Source organism: Leucopleurus acutus (genome assembly GCF_964270905.1).
Source record: "Leucopleurus acutus genome assembly, chromosome: 13".
NCBI lineage: Eukaryota > Metazoa > Chordata > Mammalia > Artiodactyla > Delphinidae > Leucopleurus > Leucopleurus acutus.
Window position 1 is genome coordinate 26287432 of NC_139155.1, and position 21651 is coordinate 26309082.

General features: G+C 34.5%; 1 protein-coding gene across 5 annotated transcripts in view; it reads left to right on the forward strand.

Annotated features, from left to right (window-relative positions):
- SMAD2 (SMAD family member 2) overlaps positions 1-21651 on the forward strand; it is a 101708-nt gene that overhangs the window by 49617 nt on the left and 30440 nt on the right. For all 5 annotated transcript variants that reach the window (XM_082853099.1, XM_082853102.1, XM_082853103.1 and 2 more), the window contains 4 exons: positions 9016-9105; positions 10156-10349; positions 11135-11269; positions 13639-13713. In XM_082853099.1, the coding sequence (XP_082709225.1) occupies positions 9016-9105; positions 10156-10349; positions 11135-11269; positions 13639-13713 (494 nt within the window). The remainder of the gene's footprint in view (positions 1-9015; positions 9106-10155; positions 10350-11134; positions 11270-13638; positions 13714-21651) is intronic.

The following is a 21651-nucleotide window of genomic DNA, read 5'->3' on the forward strand; positions in this document are numbered from 1 at the left end:
GGAGATATTGTGGGCTTGTTCCAGACCTCACAATAGGACAAATATCTCAATAAAGTGAATCACTAGGATTTTTTAGCTTTCCCGTCTATACAAAAAGTTACGTTTATGCTATGCTGTAGTCTGTTAAGTGTGCAATAGCATTATATCTTAAAAAATAAAAACAGTGTACATACCTTAATTTAAAAATACTTTATTGCTAAAAAAAAAAAAATGCTAGCCATCATCTTAGCCTTTAGTGAATGGTAGTCTTTTTGCTGATGGAGAGTCTTGCCTCAATGTTCCTGGCTTCTGACTGATCGGAGTGGTGGTCCTGAAGCTTGGAGCAGCTGTGGCAATTTCTTAAAATAGGACAGCACTGCAGTTTGCCACATCGATTGACTCTTCTTTTCACGAACAATTTCTCTGTAGCATGCAATGCTATTTAATAGCATTTTACCCACAGTAGAACTTCTTTCAAAATTGGAGTCAGTCCTCTCAAACCCTGCTGCTGCTTTATCAACTAAGTTTATGTCATATTCTAAATCCTTTGTTGTCATTTCAACAACCTTCACCATATCTTCACCAGGAGTAGATTCCATCTCAGGAAACCACTTTTTTTGCTCATCCATCAGAAGCAAATCCTTATCCGTGAAAGTCTTATGAGATGGCAACAATTCAGTCCCGTCTTCAGGCTTCAATTCTGGCTGTTTCCACCACATCTGCAGTTACTTCCTCCACTGGAGTCTTGAACCCTCAAAGTCATCCACGAGGGTTGGAATCAAATTCTTCCAAACTCCTGTGAATGTTCTTAATGGCAGCTAGAATGGTGAATTCTTTCCAGAAGGTTTTCAGTGGACTTTGCCCAGATCATCAGAGGAATCACTATCTATGGCAGCTACAGCCTTACGAAATGTATTTCGCAAATGATGAGGCTTGAAAGTCAAAATTACCCCTTGATCCATGGGCTGCAGAATGGATGTTGTGTTAGCAGCCATGATAACAACATTAATATTGTTGTACCTCTCCATCATTGCTCTTGGGTGACCAGGTGCATTGTCAGTGAGCAGTAAAATTTGAAAGGAATCTTTTTTCTGAGCAGTAAGTCTCAACAGTGGGCTTAGGTTATTCAGTAAACTATGTTGTAATGCAGGCTTTGTCATCCAGGCTTTGTTGTTCCATTTATAGATCATGGGCAGAGTTGATTTAGCATAATTCTTAAGGACCCTAGGACCCTAGAATGGTAAATGAGCATTGGCTTTAAAGTCACCAACTGCATTAGTCCCTAATGAGAGAGTCATTAGGAGAGTCAGCCTATCCTTTAAAGCTTTGGAGCCAGGCATTGACTTCTCTCTAGCTATGAAGTCCTAGATGGTATCTTTTTCCCATATAAGGCTGTTTTGTCTACATTGAAAGTCTGTTGGTTAGTGTAGCCACATTCATTAGTTACCTTAGCTAGATCTTCTAGATACCTTGGTGTCACTTTTACAGCAGCACCTTCACCTTGCACGTTGATGTTACAGAGATGACTCATCTCTTTCCTTAAACCTCATGAACGAACCTCTGCTAGCTTCAAACTTTTCTTGTGCTATTTTCTCACCTCCTTTAGCCTTCACAGAGTTGAAGAAAGGGCCTTGTTTTGGATTAGGCTTTGGCTTAAGGGAGTGTTGTGGCTGGTGATTCGTATCAGCAGTAAGGCTGTTTTTACCTTTTTTTTTTTAAATCATTTTTGTGTTCACAGGAGTAGCACTTTTAGTTTCCTTCAAGAACTTTTCTTTTGCATCCACAATTTGGCTTACTGTTTGATGCAAGTGGCCTAGGTTTTGGCCCGTCTGGGATTTCAACATAACATTCTTCGTTATGCTTCATCATTTCTAACTTTTGATTTAAAGTGAGAAGTGTGCGAATCTTCCTTTCACTAGAACACATAGAGGCCATTATTGGATTATTAATTAGCCTAATTTCAATATTGTTTTGTCTCGGGATGGGGAGGTGGTGGGGGCAGAGATGGCTGGTAGGTGGAGCAGTCAGAACACATACAGCATCTTAGATGGGTGTGATTCATGGTTCTCCCAAACAATTGCAATAGTAACATCAAAGATCACAGATCACTATAAAAAATATGATAATAATGAAAAAGTTTGAAATATTGTGAGAATTACCAAAATGTGACAAAGAGGCATGGAGTGAGCAAATTCTGTTGGAAAAATGGCACCAGGAGATTTTGCTTGACTCAGGGCAAATCTTCAATTTGTAAAAACAAACAAACAAACCCAAATACACAATATCTGTGAAGCACAATAAAATGAGGTATACCTGTATTGTTAATTATAGTCACCATGTTGTACGTTAGATCCCCAGAACTTTTAGTTCATCTTTTGACCTACATCTCCCCATTTCCCCCATACCCCTGACAACCACCATTCTAGTTTATATTTCTTTGAGTTTGGCTGTAAAAAAGCAGTTTTATTTCTTCTCTTTCTAATAGTCTTTCTTTTTCTCGCCACTGGCTACGACCTCCAGTACAGTGTTAATTAGAACTATATCATTGTTGACTAAAATTAAGTCATTAATTTAAAATATTTCTTCTTTCTAATATAAACATATAAACATTTAAGCAATAGCCTTTAGCCCCCCTTTCCCCAATTTTTTATATTGTGGAGTCCTTATCATATAAAGTATTTTCTACTTTATTTTGTCATTTCTTCTTTAACCCATGGGTTACTTAGATGTATGTTGTTAATTTCCAAATATTTGGGACTTTTCTAAGTATCTTTCAATCGTTGATTTTTAATTTAATTCACTTATGGCCAAAGAACATAATCTATAGGATTTCAGAGTTTTAAAATTAACTGTCCTCAGCATGTGGTCTCTCGTATTTTTTTTAACCAAGAACGTCACAATATGTAACTCAGAAGTAAACTCAGTTTAGATCTCTGTAGATTATTCATTCATTAACCTTCAGTTGATACCTAATAATGCAAACCATTTGTCTGAAATAGTTCATTGATCTTAGATCATTGTCTGTTGACTCCAGATAATTATTGATCAGTTTCTCTTGGGTCCGGGTGTTAAATAGAGGTGCCTCAGGCCTAAAGGGAAGGCAGAGGTAGTAGTACTCTTGTCTCACTCTTATTCTGTGCTTCTGTTTAATGCCTACAGTAAGCATGGAGCCTTTCTACTTTATCTGTTTTATATAAAGGAATTCCCCATAAAGTTCACTCATTTATCAAGTATTTTTTGAGTCACTGTTATTGTGCTAGATCCTATCTTGTCCTTTGACTTTGTTCAAAAAACACTGACTATACCATAGGATCTATGGATGACTTCTCATTACATGCCATTCTTTTTTAAATACATAATGATGAAAACTGATAGAGTTCCCTTGGGAGGTCTTGAACTACATGTCCCCATACACAAAGACTAGAAGGGAAGAGAAAATTGTCCTAAGTTTGGTCTGGTTTTTTGAGTGATGTAATTTGAAAGCCATTTCTGGGAAGAAATTAGCATTTCTAGAAAAATTTAGGCAGTTTTCTAGCCTCTTCTAAAGAACCAGGCACCCACCCACCCACCCACCAGCTGATTGTCAGGCACTGTTTTGCTCTCTTTTAAATATTCCATGTGCACTTGAAGAGGATTCTATAAATGTCAGTTAGAAGGTGGTTGATAGTATTGTGCAGCTCTTCTATGATACATAGATTTTTTTTTTTTTTGGTAGTGTGACTGTCCAAAGAGTTACTGAGATTACTCTGATGGCTGATTTGTTCATTTCTTCCTTTAGATCTGTCGATTTTTGCTTCATGTATTTTGAAACTGTATTTTTAAATGCTTACAGGATTGTTAATGTCTTCTGATGAATTGTCCCTCTTAATGTCTCTTTTTACTTTGGTAATATTCTTAGACTTGAAGTCTTATTTCTGGTACTGTGCTTTATTAAACTTATTGCTTGTATGAACTTTGTATTTCCACTTTTGTATTTTCAGCCCATCCATATATTATATTTAAAGTACATCTTTTTTTGTAGACATTTTGCATCCTGTATTCATTCTGACGAGTCTCCGGCTTATTGGAGTATGTGGTGTATTTATGTATAACATTATCGTTGATGGGTTGGACTTACTCTTTGTTTTACTCTTTACTCTATTTTCGGTTATCTGTTTTTTGTTCTTTTCTCCTTTCTTTCCTTTGGGCTTATTTTTTAGTATTTCATTTTAGTTTGCTATATGCTCTTTAGTTACTCTCTTTTGCCCTTTGTGTGTGTGAGGGGGAGTTGCTTTCACAGCGACAATATGCATCTTTAGCTTTGCAATAATGTAGTGGTTTTTAAACACCTCCTGTTGCTTCTGCTGCCATTGTCATAAATTACACTACATGCTTTTAGAGTTACAGTTTTTTTCTGTAGTTGGTCATATCCTTTTTGTAGAAATTAAGAGATGAACAGAATATTGTCTTTCATATTTACTTACATACCTATACTGGCTAGTTTTTAAAAAAATTTCCTCCTGATTTAGAGTTTCCATCTGTTGTCATTTCTCTCTATCCTGAACAATTTTCCTTTAGGCATTTCTTTGTGCAGAGTCCGCTAGAAGTCTCTCAGTTTTTGTTTATATGAACACATTTTTGTTTTGACTTCTTTTATGAAGGATACTTTTGTTGATTATAGATTTTAGGTTGAGGGTTTTGTTTTTTCCTTGCAGCTCTTTAAAGCTGCTGTTCCATTATCTCCTGGCTTCCACTGTTTCTGATGAGAAATTGCTATTCACGTCTTTATGCCTTTACATGTATAGATTGCTCTGGTTTGGCTGCTGTCAAAATTAAACAAAACTGCACGTTGTTGGTTAAAAGTGGTAAAAACAAATTTTATTCAGTAACCATTCCAGCAGGGGTAAGATCTGAGCCCAATTTCCAGTTTGCACAGATGACTGGGAGAATGAGGGAGTAGCAAGGGGTTAATGAGTGGGGTCTGGAACAGAGTCAGGGAAGTGAAAAATTACCCAAAAAGTGGGTACGAGGTTTGGTCAGTGTGCATGTGATTTAGGCCATCTGTGTCTGCTAAATGGCATTTATCGGAAGTTAGACTTCTGCCTTCCCTCAGAGGGCAGACTGGAAGATGGAGACCCCATTTTTCCTAGTGATTGGTTACATTTCAAAGGAATGGTTTTCAGGTCCTCCACTTCTGAGTTGTAGGAGTCATGTGTACATTTCAAAGAGACAGGAAGGATTTACAGTTGTAAGCTTTTTAAATAGATGCACTGGGAAAAGGAGGTCAGGGGCCTATGGACCAGTATTGGCTGGAACAAATGGTTAATTCTTTTGGCAGCCTTGAGCTTTTCCAGGCAGGAGCTCAGTAGGGTCTGGGTCACACCAGGGACGAGGCCTTAGGTTGCTAGAAGCCATGTTAGAGTTTGGTCAAGTCTCTAACTGCAGGGGTTTGGATGGAGTCCTTTGTGCCAAGTTTTTATGCTTCTCACCAGCTTAAAGATTTTCTTTTCATCTTTTGTTTTTAGGAGTTTGACAGTGATATTCCCAATATGTTTTTGGTTGTTTGTTTTGTATTTAAACTGCTTGGTATTCACTGAGTTTCTTGGAAGTTTAAGTTTAGTTTTTCACTGAAGTTGAAGATTTTTCAGCCATTATTAATTTAAAATTTTTTTCTTGTTCTTGCTTCCCCTCTTTCTGGGACTGCACATGTTACTGAGACTGTTTATTTTGTTATTCAGTCTTTTATTTCAGTTCTGATTAGATAACTTCTATTGATCCATCTTCAAATTCACCAACTCTTCTGTCTTCTCCAACCATCAGGTTAATTTTTAATTTCTGATTTTGTAATTTTCAGTTCTAGAGTTTTCATTTAATTTGTTTCTATATTTTCCATTACTCAGCTGAGTTTCCCATCTGTTCATTAAGTCCACGAACATATTCATAATAGTTACTTTAAAATTCTTGTCTGTTAATTCATCTTGGGGGTCTGTTTTTACTGGGGGTAACATTTTCTTATTCTCATGTTTAGTATTTTGTGATTTTTATACTGGATATTTGGGACAAAATATTTTAGAGACTAAATTCTCTTATCTTTCTCTGAAGAATGTTGATTTTTGTTCTAACAGATAGTTTTGGGTGACCTCAGAGTCCAAACTGCCTCTGAGAAAAGAAACAGCTGAAATCTCAGCTTAGTTCTTTCAGACTTTTAAGCACTGGTTTTCAGCAGGCCTCTGCAGTCTCTCCCACATGCATAGTTTAAGGGTCTGGGCAGAGTTCATACCCCTATTCAGATTTTTTTTTCCCTTCGTGGCTTCCGTCATTATGGGATTTCCCTCTTCTCTTTCCAGCCTTTCCAGCAGCCCCAAATCCACCCTCTGATTCTGCACGTCCTTAAAACTGCTGTTTTCTGCTTAAGGTCTAGTTGCCCTGGGTAGCTTACACTGTGGGGTGCCTTTGGATATAGAGCCACACAAATGCAGCTCTCATTCAGTGCAGTTCCCCCCTTACAAAGGCTGACTTCCCTTCAATTTGTATCTGTTTTTGGTCTCTCTCCACTGTTATCAAATAGTTGATTTTATTATATTTTCAAATAGTTAATTTTATTATATTTTGTTCAGAGGCTCTCATTTTTATCCAAAGGAAGATTTCCCCGATTGAGGCTACTCTACTGGCAGAATCTCTGTTCTGTTTTGTTTGTGTATTCTTTTGTTAATTGCATACTATTTCCATTACTGAGGATTTATAATGTGTTTCAGGATCTGGTAATAGCCAGTTTCTTTGTCAGAGTTTTCCTGGTCATTCTTGTTTATTTTGATACATTATATCTCAGGTAATTTTATCAGGGTCTTAAACAATTTTTTAAAATTTTTATTGAGTGCATCAGATATATAAATTTGACAGAACTGATATCGCTATGATGTTATCTTTCTGTCTAGGAAGATGTATGTTTTTCTCTTTGCTCAGTTGATTTTTGTGTTCTTTAGTAATAATTAAAATATTTCTTGGTGTAGTTTTGACACATAATTACATTTATTCTAGGTGCTTTGTATATTTTGTTATATATTGATTCTTTAAAAAATTTTCATATATAAACAAGGAAATATTTTACTTGATAGAAGCAAATTTATTATTTTTAAATAAACTTTCCAATTTGTGTGAGCGAGATTATAATGATCAGTAGAACTGAGGCTTAAATATACCTTGTGATGGCAGTGGGAAAGTGGCCGAGTTAGAGTTGGGATTTAGGTCTTTCTGCCTCTAAATCGATTGCCTGTTTTTAACAACTACTGCTTATTGTTCTCTGATACATTTCAAGGCTTGAGTAAAGCACAACTTAAGCTCTTCATGACCTATTACATTTTGGTTCTCATGTCAGTTCCAGAGTTAACTTGAGTGAAATGTTCATTTTAGTCTCATAAGAGCAGAATAGCCTCATTATCTACTCTTTTATCAATCATTTTCCTCAAATTATTTTCAAAGAGAGAAGAGTAAGATGCATACTGTTCCTTCTGAGGTTTAAATTTGGATTCATGAGACTCTAGAATTTAGTTGATTTTATTGTTTTAAACTACATGATGCTGTATGTTTCCAGTAGATATTTGATAAATATCCGAATTAAAGGACCATTTATGTGATGGTTGTTTAGTCAGTACACCTTTGGGAAAAAGGGAAAGGTCTGAATTATCCTCCAGTTTGGTTTTTTCTGACTTTTGTCGTCTGAGAAGTGGAAGTTAGAAGCCTAAAAACCAAGAGAATCTGTAAAATGTCTCAGAAAGCTGCTGGAAAGTGTCTGAAAATGTATTTTTAAAAACCACCCAGTATTATACTTACTGTAGCCTCCAAAGCATGGCGTGAAATGTTTCTGCAGCCCAGTGACTGTGCAAAAGGCCCTGTAGCCCTGAAGCCCTGAAGCCTTGAAACCCCGCAGCCCACTTGATGTGTTGTCCAGCCACAGGAAGACAGCACTTTTCACCAGTGCCCTTTGAAATGCTGATTGAGTTAGCTCATTAGCAAAGTATACATCTGGAATTTAACCAGTTGTTTAATTTGATTTTCAAAAGTTGTTTTGAAATATTTCTTTCTCTTCCTTTAAATTTCGATGATTTTGTAATATGTAAGAAATGGAATAGAGTTTCAGAAATTATCTTTTGACTCTAATTTTAAAAGTATGACTTAGTTATAACTGAGACCCCTTTGGCTGTCATTAGTTCCATTCCAGACTGTTTTTAAGCACCTGTTCTTTTCTCCTTTTCTTCTCTTCTCCCACAGATGAAGTGGTAGCAGGGAAAATAGGCAGACTTATCTCTGGGCTGCCCTTGTTCTGGAAAGAAATGTGGAAGAAAAATTTTGAGATCTTTCTGGTGTATGCCTTTCAGGTGTATTAATGAGAAAAATTAGATAGAGCAACTTTGTCATATTCATACTATCTTTTATGAATTTTGTCCTTTCACGTATCTTTAGTCCTCATAGCAATTTTTTTTTAAAACTTTTAAGGTAGTATGCTGCACTAGAATGACTTCAAAATCCATTTCCGTGTCCTTTACAGTAATAAGAGAGCAATAATAATTTTCAGTAAAACTGAATATATATGTATCTCAAACAAATAACCTGGAAATCTTAACTGTGGGTGTATGTCTATTTCAATTGGAATTTTACCTATATTAAAAATACTAGTTGACATCCATTTTTAGATAAGTTTTTTTTAAAAACTGGGTTATAAAATGAAGCACTGTTAGTAAGGCTAATGGCATAGGATCCTTTGTGAGTAGAAGAAATTGGAAAAGGCATAGGTATTGATTTCATTAAGCTAGAGAGCATTGGTGTTCACATTTTAAAAACATAATCATAACTTATCTGGAGTCACATGTTCCATTTTATTGGCTTCCTTCATATAGAAAATATAGAAACCAGCACTAAATGCCTGTGAAAAAGTGAAGCAATGTATATTTTCTGGGTGAAGGAAGTATTCTGTACATTTTCCATGTTTTACATCATGGTAATTTGAATAACCATGCTTCCATGTTCACATCAATTTTTTGTTTTTCAATTTATGCACAGCACTTGCTCTGAAATTTGGGGACTGAGTACACCAAATACGATAGATCAGTGGGATACAACAGGCCTTTACAGCTTCTCTGAACAAACCAGGTGAATATTCTGCCCTCTATCGAATCCTAGACATCTTGTGGGAGGGAGGGTGTTTTGTAAAGACCTATAGTGGGTTGCTTAGTATAATTTTGCCTCGGATGTTTCCTTAATGTAAAATAAGGCATGGCATTTAAAATAACTGCTTGCCAGTATTAAAAATATATTAAATGTTTCAGCTGATGTTTTATCAATGAAATTCTAGTTTTGAATCTTTTTTAAATTATTGCATCCCCTAAAGAATAGAAACTTTGATAACTATATTCTCATTTTAGTGTGAGGTTAGATTATAATCTGTTGTTGGCCTAATTTTTAAGTAGATACATAACCAGTTTTTTGCTAAATTTCTTGCTATCATCTAAATCTCATCTGTATACTAATAAGTACATACTTATTTACTGAACCCCTTATATCACAATTAATGCCAGGCTAACTCGTTTTTATGTTATCTTTTTTTTTATCACCTTATTCTCTTTTTTGAGCATATTGGTATTGGTCCATTTCATCTCATCATATTCATCACCATCTGCATTTATGTGTGAGCTGTATAGAAATATACCTCAGTACTCAAAGCAATCACAACTGGGTAATGAGTTACATTAGTTTTAGTAAGTTACTTTTACATCATTGTTGGTATTTATCATTCTTCACACTAGTTCCTTTTTTTGACAATTCTGTCACCTACAGAAATAATGCCCTTAAAAGCCTCCCTAAATAAGAGTTTGATTCACTAAAGATGGAAGTTGTTGACAAAAGTTTTTCAAGTATAGCTATATGATACTTTTTTTAAAAAATCACTTTTTCCCCAAGCGGTTACCCGTTCATTGACATTTGAGTCATTTATGTAGCATATTTATAAGAAACATACCCTAGTGTTGCTGCTTACTTTTATATGAGATCCATTAGATAACACATTTTTCTTCCTTGTACTCACTAAAACTAACTAAACGTCTGTCATTCCTTTCTTTATGCTCTTATTGTACTAATTTATCTCAATTGAGAACATTTTTGTTTTTGAAGTTCCCACCTTTCTTTTCCCTTGCTTCCCAATAGGTCTCTTGATGGTCGTCTTCAGGTATCTCATCGGAAAGGACTGCCGCATGTAATATATTGCCGATTATGGCGCTGGCCTGATCTTCACAGTCATCATGAACTCAAGGCAATTGAAAACTGCGAATATGCTTTTAATCTTAAAAAGGATGAAGTATGTGTAAACCCTTACCACTACCAGAGAGTTGAGACACCAGGTAGGAAAAGTAGATTTTTTCCCCTTGTTTTAATTAAATGCTTGAACTTAAGTGTATTAGGTACTCTTATACCTAATTGACCCAAGGAAATTTTGGTATAAAACTAATAAATTACCTTAAATTCAGTATATTTTTTGGCAATAATTAAAAATACTTTTAAGTTTTTTAACACATGTTATGGGAAAATATATCTTAGAGGGAAAGATATCTTAGTTTCTTGGAATAGCAAGCATTTCACATCAAAGTACATGTCTAGGAAATTCTAATCCCACAGATACACAGTCTGCTTAGAACTGAATGATATGTCTTATTACTTGTCTGCTGTACTACCTGTTTTCAGTAATTTTGCTCTTTGTTTTTTTGATGTACTTTAATGACATCATTTGCATCTAAGCAGTTCGGTAAAACTCATAGCAGGACTTTCAATTTACTTAGCTGTATACTTGAAACTTTCTAAAAGAATACAGCTATATTTTCAAAAACTACCCCAAATCTGATTTTACAAATGTTTCTGCAACCTTTCCGATGAGGATTTATGAACTTCTGTGGTAATATAATATTACCAGGATCACTTTGTCCCCAAAAGTACAAGATAAATTGGGACTTGGAGATTTAGATTGTGGACTATGACAAGTTAAAATCATAATCAGGTTTGTCAATTTCTCAATAGCCAAATAATGCCAAGTAGGTGGATCCTAAACTTCAAAAATTAATGAAAACTTTTAATACAGGTGTCACCCTCCCCTTTGCTCTGCCATTGACTTGGATTTCTTTTACTCTTTTAGTTTTGCCTCCGGTGTTAGTGCCACGGCATACTGAGATCTTAACAGAACTACCACCTCTGGATGATTATACCCACTCCATTCCAGAAAACACTAATTTCCCAGCGGGAATTGAGCCACAGAGTAATTATATCCCAGGTATTTTTGCCTCAGAATCTCCTAAAATTTGGGATAGATACAAATTTTGTTCATAAATGTTCAAGTATTAATAAATTATGGTTTGGCTTTTTAAAATTTTTAGTTCTACAGACATAGCAACACGTATGTTGTGCTGAAAATCAGAAAACCTCTGTTTTAGTTGTTTTTCATCTGGGACTCAGTAATGCTGATAAATAAATGAACTGCATGGTTCTCAAATTCTGCTCTATTATATTATATGTCCAGTAATATCCCATGATATGGAAACTACTCTTTTAGTTTTCACTGTTCGTTAGGACAACAGCTAATAATTTCTTCCTTTTTTGTCTGTTTCCTTTTTTTTTTGTTTTTTTTTCCCTAGCACAAACTAAAGGTAAAAGATTGAGCATTTAGCTATACATAGGATTTTTTTAGTGTCTTTTTTCTCCTTGTGTAATATTTATCTATTCCGCTCTTATGTTTATTTTATACAACTGAAAATATGTAAGGAACTTGGAGTTTCAACTACATTTAAAAAATTGCTTTGTCTCATCATGGAAATAATGCTTGTTCATTGGAGATAATTTTGAAAACATAAGGAAAAGGAAGGATTTTTAAAAATAGCTAATTTTAAGGTTAGAAAGTGTTTTCTGATTATTTTAATGCTTTTTTCTTTTACTACTGTTCTATTCCAAAAGAGGATTTAAAGCTGTTTTTTGGGTAGCTGGGAAACCAACATTTTGAAAAGTTAGGAGGACAGGGCAAAGATGTTGTTGTGGAGAGTGGAGGCCAGGGTGAGGGGAAGGAGGATGAACAAAGGGCATTTAGTAGGGAGAAGAATTTGACTGGAAGTGGTTACGTGTGGGTTGTGGGTAGTGTTTTGGGTGAGGGAGTACTTAAGTCTCTGATGTGGGAATTAGTATAATTCAACAATACTTAGGAAACTGAGGTGTAAGCATACACTCTTGTAAGACACCTACCCAATAATTATATGGAGGGTGTTAGAATGTTTAGTGGCTTTCACTTGTGGAGATGTTTGGGCTTATTTTCCCTGTCGTCTTTACTTGTTTAGATTTGGGCATTTTACAAAGTAGAAAATCACAAGTGGATTACACCTATCTGCTTTTCTGGACAGTGGGGCTTTACCCAGCTCCAACTGACAGCAAAACCTTGGGATTCGCTTTTTATTCCATCGTGAAAGAAATTTTAACATTTCCTCGAAAACACTAGTACCTTTGTTGTTTATTATTTTATAGATAACTAATAATGGAGAAAAATGAAGAAAGATAACATATTTATCAGTTCAGTATTTCTTCCTCTTTAGACCTTTGAGACATGAGTGGTTAAACTGGCAAAGCTTAGCTCTTTTTTTTAATTTGCTTTAACTTTTAAAATAGCACGTAATGGTATTTATTCTTATTTTTGTATTCTTTGTTGTTCGAGTGTATGAAAGAATTTATTTTATTCTCACATTAAAAATTTTGGGGTACTGACACTTAGAAAAGTTTGATACTTAAGTTAAAATTTATAGTTAGCTTATTGAAGAGAGATTATAAAAAGTTTATGAAGGAAGCCTTTAACCCACATCATTTAAACTTATTTTTTCCTCCTTGAAATTATAATTGGTAAAATTGTATAAATGTTTTTATTTTACATGAAGTTTATTCAGATGCTTCCTGAATATAAACATTTTGTTCATAAACCATATTGGAAATGGCACATTAGAATCTTAAGTATTTTCAGGAAGTAGTTTGCCTCAGTTTTGTGTAGTAGTCTGTATTTGAATTTAATTTTCTGCCTCAAGCATTCAAGATTTACTGGTTAGCAATCATGGAGCAATACACTTTTTAGGTAGAATTCAAGCTAGACCATTCCTGAACTATATTACCATATTTTGCCCTATAGAACCTAATGTAAGATGTAAGCCTGTATTATTTTGTAATCCAAAATCTTGTTTGGCTGTGTTGTGTGTCCTTTAATCATCTCTTAAGTACCCATCCATGATGGCCATTAGGTTAAAAAATAATCATAATTATGGGTACTAGATTCTTTGAAACATACCGATCAGAACTGAGGCATCTTTGAAGTTATGTTTTTGGCTCTTGCCCCAGAAAATACACATACGACAATGAGCCAGATATGTAAATAATAGCTAAGAAAATATGCACAGAGAGCTCAATTATATTACAAGCAAGTTTTAAGGATTCACCTATAAGGTTTGGATTAGAACCTGAATCTTAAGCCCTCAGTATCCAATATTGCTTTTTATAGAGATGTTATATAACATTCGTATGTTATTTGGAGTGATTTGTTGGTTATCTTTGGTAGCTGGGAGAAAAGGCGATGAGATTAAATTGAACCTGTACGTGATTTGTTCTAAACTTTTTTAGAAACGCCACCTCCTGGATATATCAGTGAAGATGGAGAAACAAGTGATCAACAGTTGAACCAAAGTATGGATACAGGTAAAAATATTTTTCAAAATTCCTCAGTAATTAGATACACATTTTTGCCTTGTTGGAAACTCACTAGAGTTATTCATAACCCTTACATTTAGAGAAGTTGGGACATATCAAAAAAAAGAATCATCTTGATTTAATAATCATATTTGAATCATCAGAGAGAGGAGTCAGTGAAAGATTAACGTATGCTACTCTGCAGAATAATGGTTAGAATTTTCTCTTATTAGAGTAAACAAATAAAAATGGGAGAACACTCACTTTTCTTTTTAAAATATTGATATTCTGTGCTTCTGTTTAAAGTTTTAGGTACTCTATGAATAAATGTCTTTGTGATGAAAGATTCTAATTAATTATCCCAATAACAGGCTTTCAGAGGAACTTGGAAGTAAGAGATGGGGATCAGCTTTTCAGTGCTCTTTTAACTTACTAGTGAGTTCTGAATTATAGTAGATTGTTTACACAAAATACCTTGTATATTGTACCTGACCTAATGCAATTAATTTCTAATATTTAGCTATCAGCTTAAAACACAGTGAAGAAAAAATTGACATGTAATAGATATTACACACATCAAAGCTTTAAAACAGTTGTTATGTAATAAAATGTATATAACCCATCAGAACTAACAGGTTACCAGTGAAATAGCTGTGATGTCATTGTAATTGTATGTTTTGATCTATTTCACCCTGGTTATATCTTAAGGATTGGACACCTTAATATCACAACCTCCCAAATTATAGCATCCGCTTTTCTACACAGTTTATACTAAAGCATTCTGCAGTTATGATAATCTAAGTTATTTTTTACATGGTGGGGGCTGGGGTGATTGGCTTTTACAATAATTCTGTCGTTTAAATTCTTCCATTATTTAGACTCCTAAGTGAAGAAGTTTCTGCTATAGCTAATCATACTTATAGCTTTTCAAAATAGTAGATAACCAAGAAAAGTAGATGATGATCATTGGAAATAACGTATGTTTTTAAAAAAAAAATTTTTTTTGGCCGTGCAGCTTGTGGAATCTTAGTTCCCTGCCCTCAGCAGTGAAAGCGCAGAGTCCTAACCACTGGACCTCCAGGGAATTCCCCATATTATACATCTTAATGCAAATATCTTACGGCAAATGACATTTGGATTTCCGAATATATCTTCCTAAGAAATGCATGTGTGTCAAAGAACTGTATTCCTAAATCAGTCATGTTGATGGACAGTTGCTACTGTGACACTTAGAAGTGAATGCCAATAAAAATATGCCCTAATGACATCATTAATCATCAAGGAAATGCAAATCAAAACCATAATGACATATCACTTCACAGCCTCTAGAACGGCTATAATCAAAAAAGGGGGAAGTCTCAATGAAGATCGGAGAAGTTGGAGTCTTCATATGTTGCTAATGGGAATGTAAAATGGTTCAGTTACCTTGGAAAGATTTGCTATTCCTCAAAGTTAAATATAGTGTAACAATAGACCCAGCAATTTCACCCAAGAAAATTGAACACATGTCCACATTAAACTTGTAAACAAATGTTCATGTAAGCATTATTCATAGTAGCCCAAAATTGGAAACAACCCAAACTGTCTATCAAATGATTAATGGATAAATTAAATGATTTATATCCATACGTTAGAATATTATTCAACCATATAAAGGAATGAAGTACTGATGCATGCTACATTGATGAACCTTGAAAGCATTATATTAGGTGAAAGAAGCCAGGCACAAAAGGCCATAAGGATTCCAGTTAGTGCACAAATGCCTATTCTATAATATAGCTGAAACATGGGAAGAACAATAAGATGAATATAATCATTGGTTATGATAATGGTCAAAATCTAAAAGTGGATAATAAGCTGAATCAACTAAAATGAATTCAATGTTTTGGGGCTAGCTTTGAACGTAACCTAATATTTCTAATTCTGTTTCAGTGGGGGGAAACGTTACTGTCTTTTCAAAATGACACATTTAAAATTATTTAGTGTAATGACAGTAACAGTGTGAATATTTGATTCATGAGATGCTAAAAGTTGGTTTAAATACCAGTCTTCTACCTGCTATCTATTGTTCTCTCAGTGCCATGGGAAGAATTTTCTGACTGATGCAGGGTCCCAATTTAGAACAAAATTAACCTGTTTTTAAACTCTGGTCCATACCTTCCCTGAGGGAAGGACATAATTAAATTGATCTTTCAAGCTCTGCTGGAATAGAAGGAGTTAATATTTTTTAAAAGGGTAACCAGAGGAGAATTCTCTGGCAGTCCAGTAGTTAGGACTCCGCTTCTACTGCAGGAGGCATGGGTTCAATCCCTGGTCGGGGAACTAAGATCTAGCTGTGTGACCCTCCCCCCCCAAAATAAATAAATAAATATGAACAAACAAAAAAGTAACCATAGGACAAATAATGCAGAATACAGAACTGTATGAACAAGTACCTGTTATTTTTCGCTTTGCTTTTTCTTTTTTTAAAAATTTCTCCGGTCAAGCCTTCATTCTTTAAAGTTTGTGGACATTAAGGATCAGGCTGAACATCACAAGAAATATAAGTTTGATTTAGTTCTAATTTTTTTTTCTTGCAAGCCAATCATTTTGTATACCCCTAGACAAGGTTCACATACCCCACTTAGGAGACAGCTTCTCTAACCAAATGCATAGCGGCAGGATAGTATGGTTGGACTCTGAACTAGACTACCTGAGTTTGAATTGTCCCTCTGCTATATACTAGCTAGATGACCGAGGCACACAGTTTCCTTATCTGTAAATTAGGAATAATTATAGTACCAAACTCATAGGGTTGTTAATAGTTAATTTTTGTAAAGAAGTTAAATGTTCCTAACTTACAGTAAATACTATGTCAGTATATTTAAAGAAAATATAAAAGGATGAATTAACCATTAAGAAAAAGGAAGAAACTTGATTGCATGAAAATTAGAAGTAAATTGAGGGACTGAGATCCAGAAGCAGAAGCAGTTTAATCTTCATGACTACAATCTTCTAAATAAAATAGGAAAATAAGGTTATTTGTCAAGAACGGAGGGTCAGGTTTGAGAACTTAAAGGTAGTGGTCTTATTGGCTATGCCATCTGTGCAGTGTTTTACGGTTTTTAGCATAGATATATAGCATTTCTGTCATTAGATGCATTCTTCACTGTTTTAACCTTTTCATGCTATTGTAAATGTTTATTTTTCAATTTTATTTCTAATTGTTTTTTCCTAGGATATAGAATAAAATTTGATTTTTGTATGTTGATCTTTTTTCCTGAACTTTGCTAAAATCACTTTTTGTATCTGGTATTCTGTAGATTCCTAAGATTTTCTATACATACTACCTTGCCATCTCTTAAATAAAGACAGTTTTACTTCTTGCTTTCTAATCTTTATGCTTTCTTCTTTTTCTGTTCTGGCTGAGACCTACAGTAAACTATTGAATAGAAATACTAAGAATGGATATTTTTGCATTGTTCTTGATCATAGGGGGAATACATTTAATAATTCCCCCAATAAGTTAGATGTTAATTATAGATTTTTAATAGATTATCTTTATCAGATTGAGGATTTTCCATTCTGTTCCTAGTGTTCTGAGTGTTTGTAATGAGTGGCTGTGGAATTTTGCCCATACTTTTTCTGCATCTATTGAGAAGATAATACAGTTTTACTCTTCTTGAGTGAATTCCACTAAATGATTTTTCTAATAACAAATGAATTTTGACCTTATTTGGTTATGATAAATTATACTTTAAAAATATTTATGGATTTGATTTGCTAATGTTCTTAAAAGGATTTTCACATCTATGTTTATGAGAGATTTTGGTCTTTAGTTTTCTTGTAATGTTTTTCTGTAGTTTCAATATCATAATTATGCTGGGATCATAATATATTGGATGAGGTTTTCTAATATTTTCTGAAAGACTTTGCATAGGATTGGAATTAATTCTTCCTTAAACACTTGATAGCTTCTACCAGAGAAGCCATCATTTATAGCGAAGGGTTTTTTAAATTGAGAGTTATTTAGATTTTCAATTTTTTGTGTTGGTGTGCTAACTTGTGTCTTATAAGATATTTTGTTCATTTCATCTGAATGGTAGATTTTATTGCTATAAAGTTATTTCTAATCTGTTATCCTCTTGTTGTCTGCAATATCAAGTAAATCTTGATGGCCCATTTTTTACTTAAAATGTTGATAGTTTGACTTTTCTCTTTTATTCTTGATAAGTCTTGCAGGGGCTTTATCAGTTAATATTTTTAAAGAACCAGTTTTCGGCTTCTTAAACTTTTCTCTTGTGTTTGCCTTTTTACTGCTTGATTTTATTTCTATTCTGCATTATTTTCTTCTACTTACTTCCCATTTAATTTGGTCATTTTAGACCCTTGTAGCTTAAATTTAGGTCATTGATTCTTTTGTATTTTTTTCGATTGATTCTTTTTTTCTTGTCTGAGCCTCTATACATTATTTCTTTAATTTTGTTTATTTTTTTACACAGCAGTGTCTTATGAGTTATCCATTTTATACATATTAGTGTATATATGTCAATCCCAATCTCCCAATTCATCACCCCCTCCCGCCCCCCAGCCACTTTCACCCCTTGGTGTCCATACGTTTCTTCTCTACATCTGTATCTCAATTTCTGCTCTGCAAACTGGTTCATCTGTACCATTTTTCTAGGTTCCACATATATGCGTTAATATACGATATTTGTTTTTCTCTTTCTGACTGACTTCACTGTATATGACAGTCTCTAGATCCATCCACGTCTCTACAAATGACCCAATTTCGTTCCTTTTTATGGCTGAGTAATATTCCATTGTATATATGTACCACATCTTCTTTATCCATTCGTCTGTCGATGGGCATTTAGGTTGCTTCCATGACCTGGCTATTGTATGTAGTGTTGCAATAAACATTGGGGTGCATGTGTCTTTTTGAATTATGGTTTTCTCTGGGTATATATCCAGTAGTGGGATTGCTGGGTCATATGGTAATTTTTTAGTTTTTTAAAGAACCTCCATACTGTTCTCCATAGTGCCTGTATCCATTTACATTCCCACCAACAGTGCAAGAGTGTTCCCTTTTCTCCACACCCTCTCCAGCTTTTATTGTTTGGAGATTTTCTGGTGATGCCCATTCTGACTGGTGTGAGGTGAAACCTCATTGTAGTTTTGATTTGCATTTCTCTAATAATTAGTGATGTCGAGCAGCTTTTCATGTGCTTCTTTGCCATCTGTATGTCTTCTTCGGAGAAATGTCTATTTAGGTCTTCTGCCCATTTTTGGATGGGTTGTTTGTTTCTTTAATATTGAACTGCATGAGCTGTTTACATATTTTGGAGATTAATCTTTGTTTGTTGATTCGTTTGCAAATATTTTCTCCCATTCTGAGGGTTTTCTTTTTGTCTTGTTTGTAGTTTCCTTTGCAAAAGCATTTAAGTTTCATTAGGTCCCATTTGTTTGTTTTTATTTCCATTACTCTAGGAGATGGATCTAAAAAGATCTTGCTGTGATTTATGTCAAAGAGTGTTCTTCCTATGTTTTCCTCTAAGAGTTTTATAGTGTCAGGTATTATATTTAGGTCTCGAATGCATTTTGAGTTTATTTTTGTGTATGGTGTTAGGGAGTGTTCGAATTTCATTCTTTTACATGTACATGAAACTAGCTGTCCGGTGTCCCCAGCACCACTTATTGAAGACACTGTCTTTTCTCCGTTGTATATCCTTGCCTCCTTTGTCATAGATTAGTTGACCATAGGTGTGTGGGTTTATCTCTGGGCTTTCTATCCTGTTCCATTGATCTATATTTCTGTTTTTGTGCCAGTACCATATTGTCTTGCTTACTGTAGTTTTGTAGTGTAGTCTGAAGTCAGGGAGTCTGATTCCTCCAGCTCCGTTTTTTCCCTTAAGACTTCTCTGGTTATTCGGGGTCTTTTGTGTCTCCATACAAATTTTAAGATTTTTTGTTCTAGTTCTAGAAAAATTCCATTGGTAATTTGATAGGGATTGCGTTGAATCTGCAGATTACTTTGGGTAGTATAGTCATTTTCACAATATTGATTCTTCCAGTCCAAGAACATGCTATATCTCTCCATCTGTTTGTATCATCTTTCATTTCTTTCATCAGTGTCTTATAGTTTTCTGCGTACAGGTCTTTTGTCTCCCTACGTAGGTTTATTCCTAGGTATTTTATTCTTTTTGTTGCAGTGGTAAATGGGAGTGTTTCCTTAATTTCTCTTTCAGATTTTTCATCATTAGTGTATAGGAATGCAAGAAATTTCTGTGCATTAATTTTGTATCCTGCAACTTTACCAAATTCATTGATTAGCTCTAGTATCTTTCTGGTGGCATCTTTAGGATTCTCTATGTGTAGTATCATGTCATCTGCAAACAGTGACAGTATTACTTCTTTTCCAATTTGTATTCCTTTTATTTCTTTTTCTTCTCTGATCGCCGTGACTAGGACTTCCAAAACTATGTTGAATAGTAGTGGCGAGAGTGCACATCCGTGTTGTGGTCCTGATCTTAGAGGAAATGCTTTCAGTTTTTCACCATTGAGAATGGTATTTGCTGTGGGTTTGTCGTATATGGGCTATTATGTTGAGGTAGATTCCTTCTATGCCCACTTTCTGGAGAGTTTTTATCGTAAATGGGTGTTGAATTTTGTCAAAAGCTTTTTCTGTGTCTATTGAGATGATATGGTTTTTCTTCTTCAGTTTGTTAATATGGTGTATCACATTGATTGATTTGTGTATATTGAAGAATCCTTGCATTCCTGGGATAAATCCCACTTGATCATGGTGTATGATCCTTTTAATGTGTTGTTGGATTCTGTTTGCTAGTCTTTGGTTGTGGATTTCTACATCTATATTCATCAGTTGATATTGGTCTGTAGTTTTCTTTTTTTGTAGTATGTTTGGTTTTGATATCAGGGTGATGGTGGGCTCATAGAATGAGTTTGGGAGTGTTCCTTCCTCTGCAATTGTTTGGAAGAGTTTGAGAAGGATTGGTGTTAGCTCTTCTCTAAATGTTTGATAGAATTCACCTGTGAAGCCATCTGGTCCTGAACTTTTGTTTGTTGGAAGATTTTTAATCACAGTTTTAATTTCATTACTTGTGATTGGTCTGCTCATATTTTCTGTTTCTTCCTTGTTCAGTCTTGGAAGGTTATACCTTTCTCAGAATTTGTCCATTTTATTGGCATAGAGTTGCTTGTAGTATTCTCTTAGGCTGCTTTGTATTTCTGCGGTGTCTGTTGTAACTTCTTCTATTTCATTTCAAATTTTATTATTTTGAGTCCTCTCCCTCTTTTTCTTGATGAGTCTGGCTAATGGTTTATGTTTATCTTCTCAAAGAACCAGCTTTTAGTTTTATTGATCTTTGCCATTGTTTTCTTTGTCTCTATTTCATTTATTTCTACTCTGATCTTTATGATTTCTTTCCTTCTACTAACTTTGGGTTTTGGTTGTTCTTCTTTCTCTAGTTCCTTTAGGTGTTAGGTTAGATTGTTTATTTGAGATGTTTGTTGTTTCTTTAGGTAGGATTGTATTCCTGTAAACTTCCCTCTTAGAACTGCTTTTGCTGCATCCCGTAGGTTTTGGATCGTCATGTTTTCATTGTCATTTGTCTCTAGGTATTTTTTGATTTCCTCTTTGATTTCTTCAGTGATCTCTTGGTTATTTAGTAATGTATTGTTTAGCCTCTATGTGCTTGTGGTTTTTTTTAACTTTTTTTCCCTGTAATTGATTGCTAATCTCATAGTGTTGTGGTCAGAAAAGATGCTTGATATGATTTCAATTTCTTAAATTTACTGAGGCTTCATTTGTGACCTAAAATGTGATCCATCATGGAGAATGTTCCATGTGCACTTGAGAAGAAAGTGTAATCTGCAGTTTTTGGATGCAATGTCCTATAAATATCAATTAAATCTATCTGGTCTATTGTGTCATTTAAAGCTTGTGTT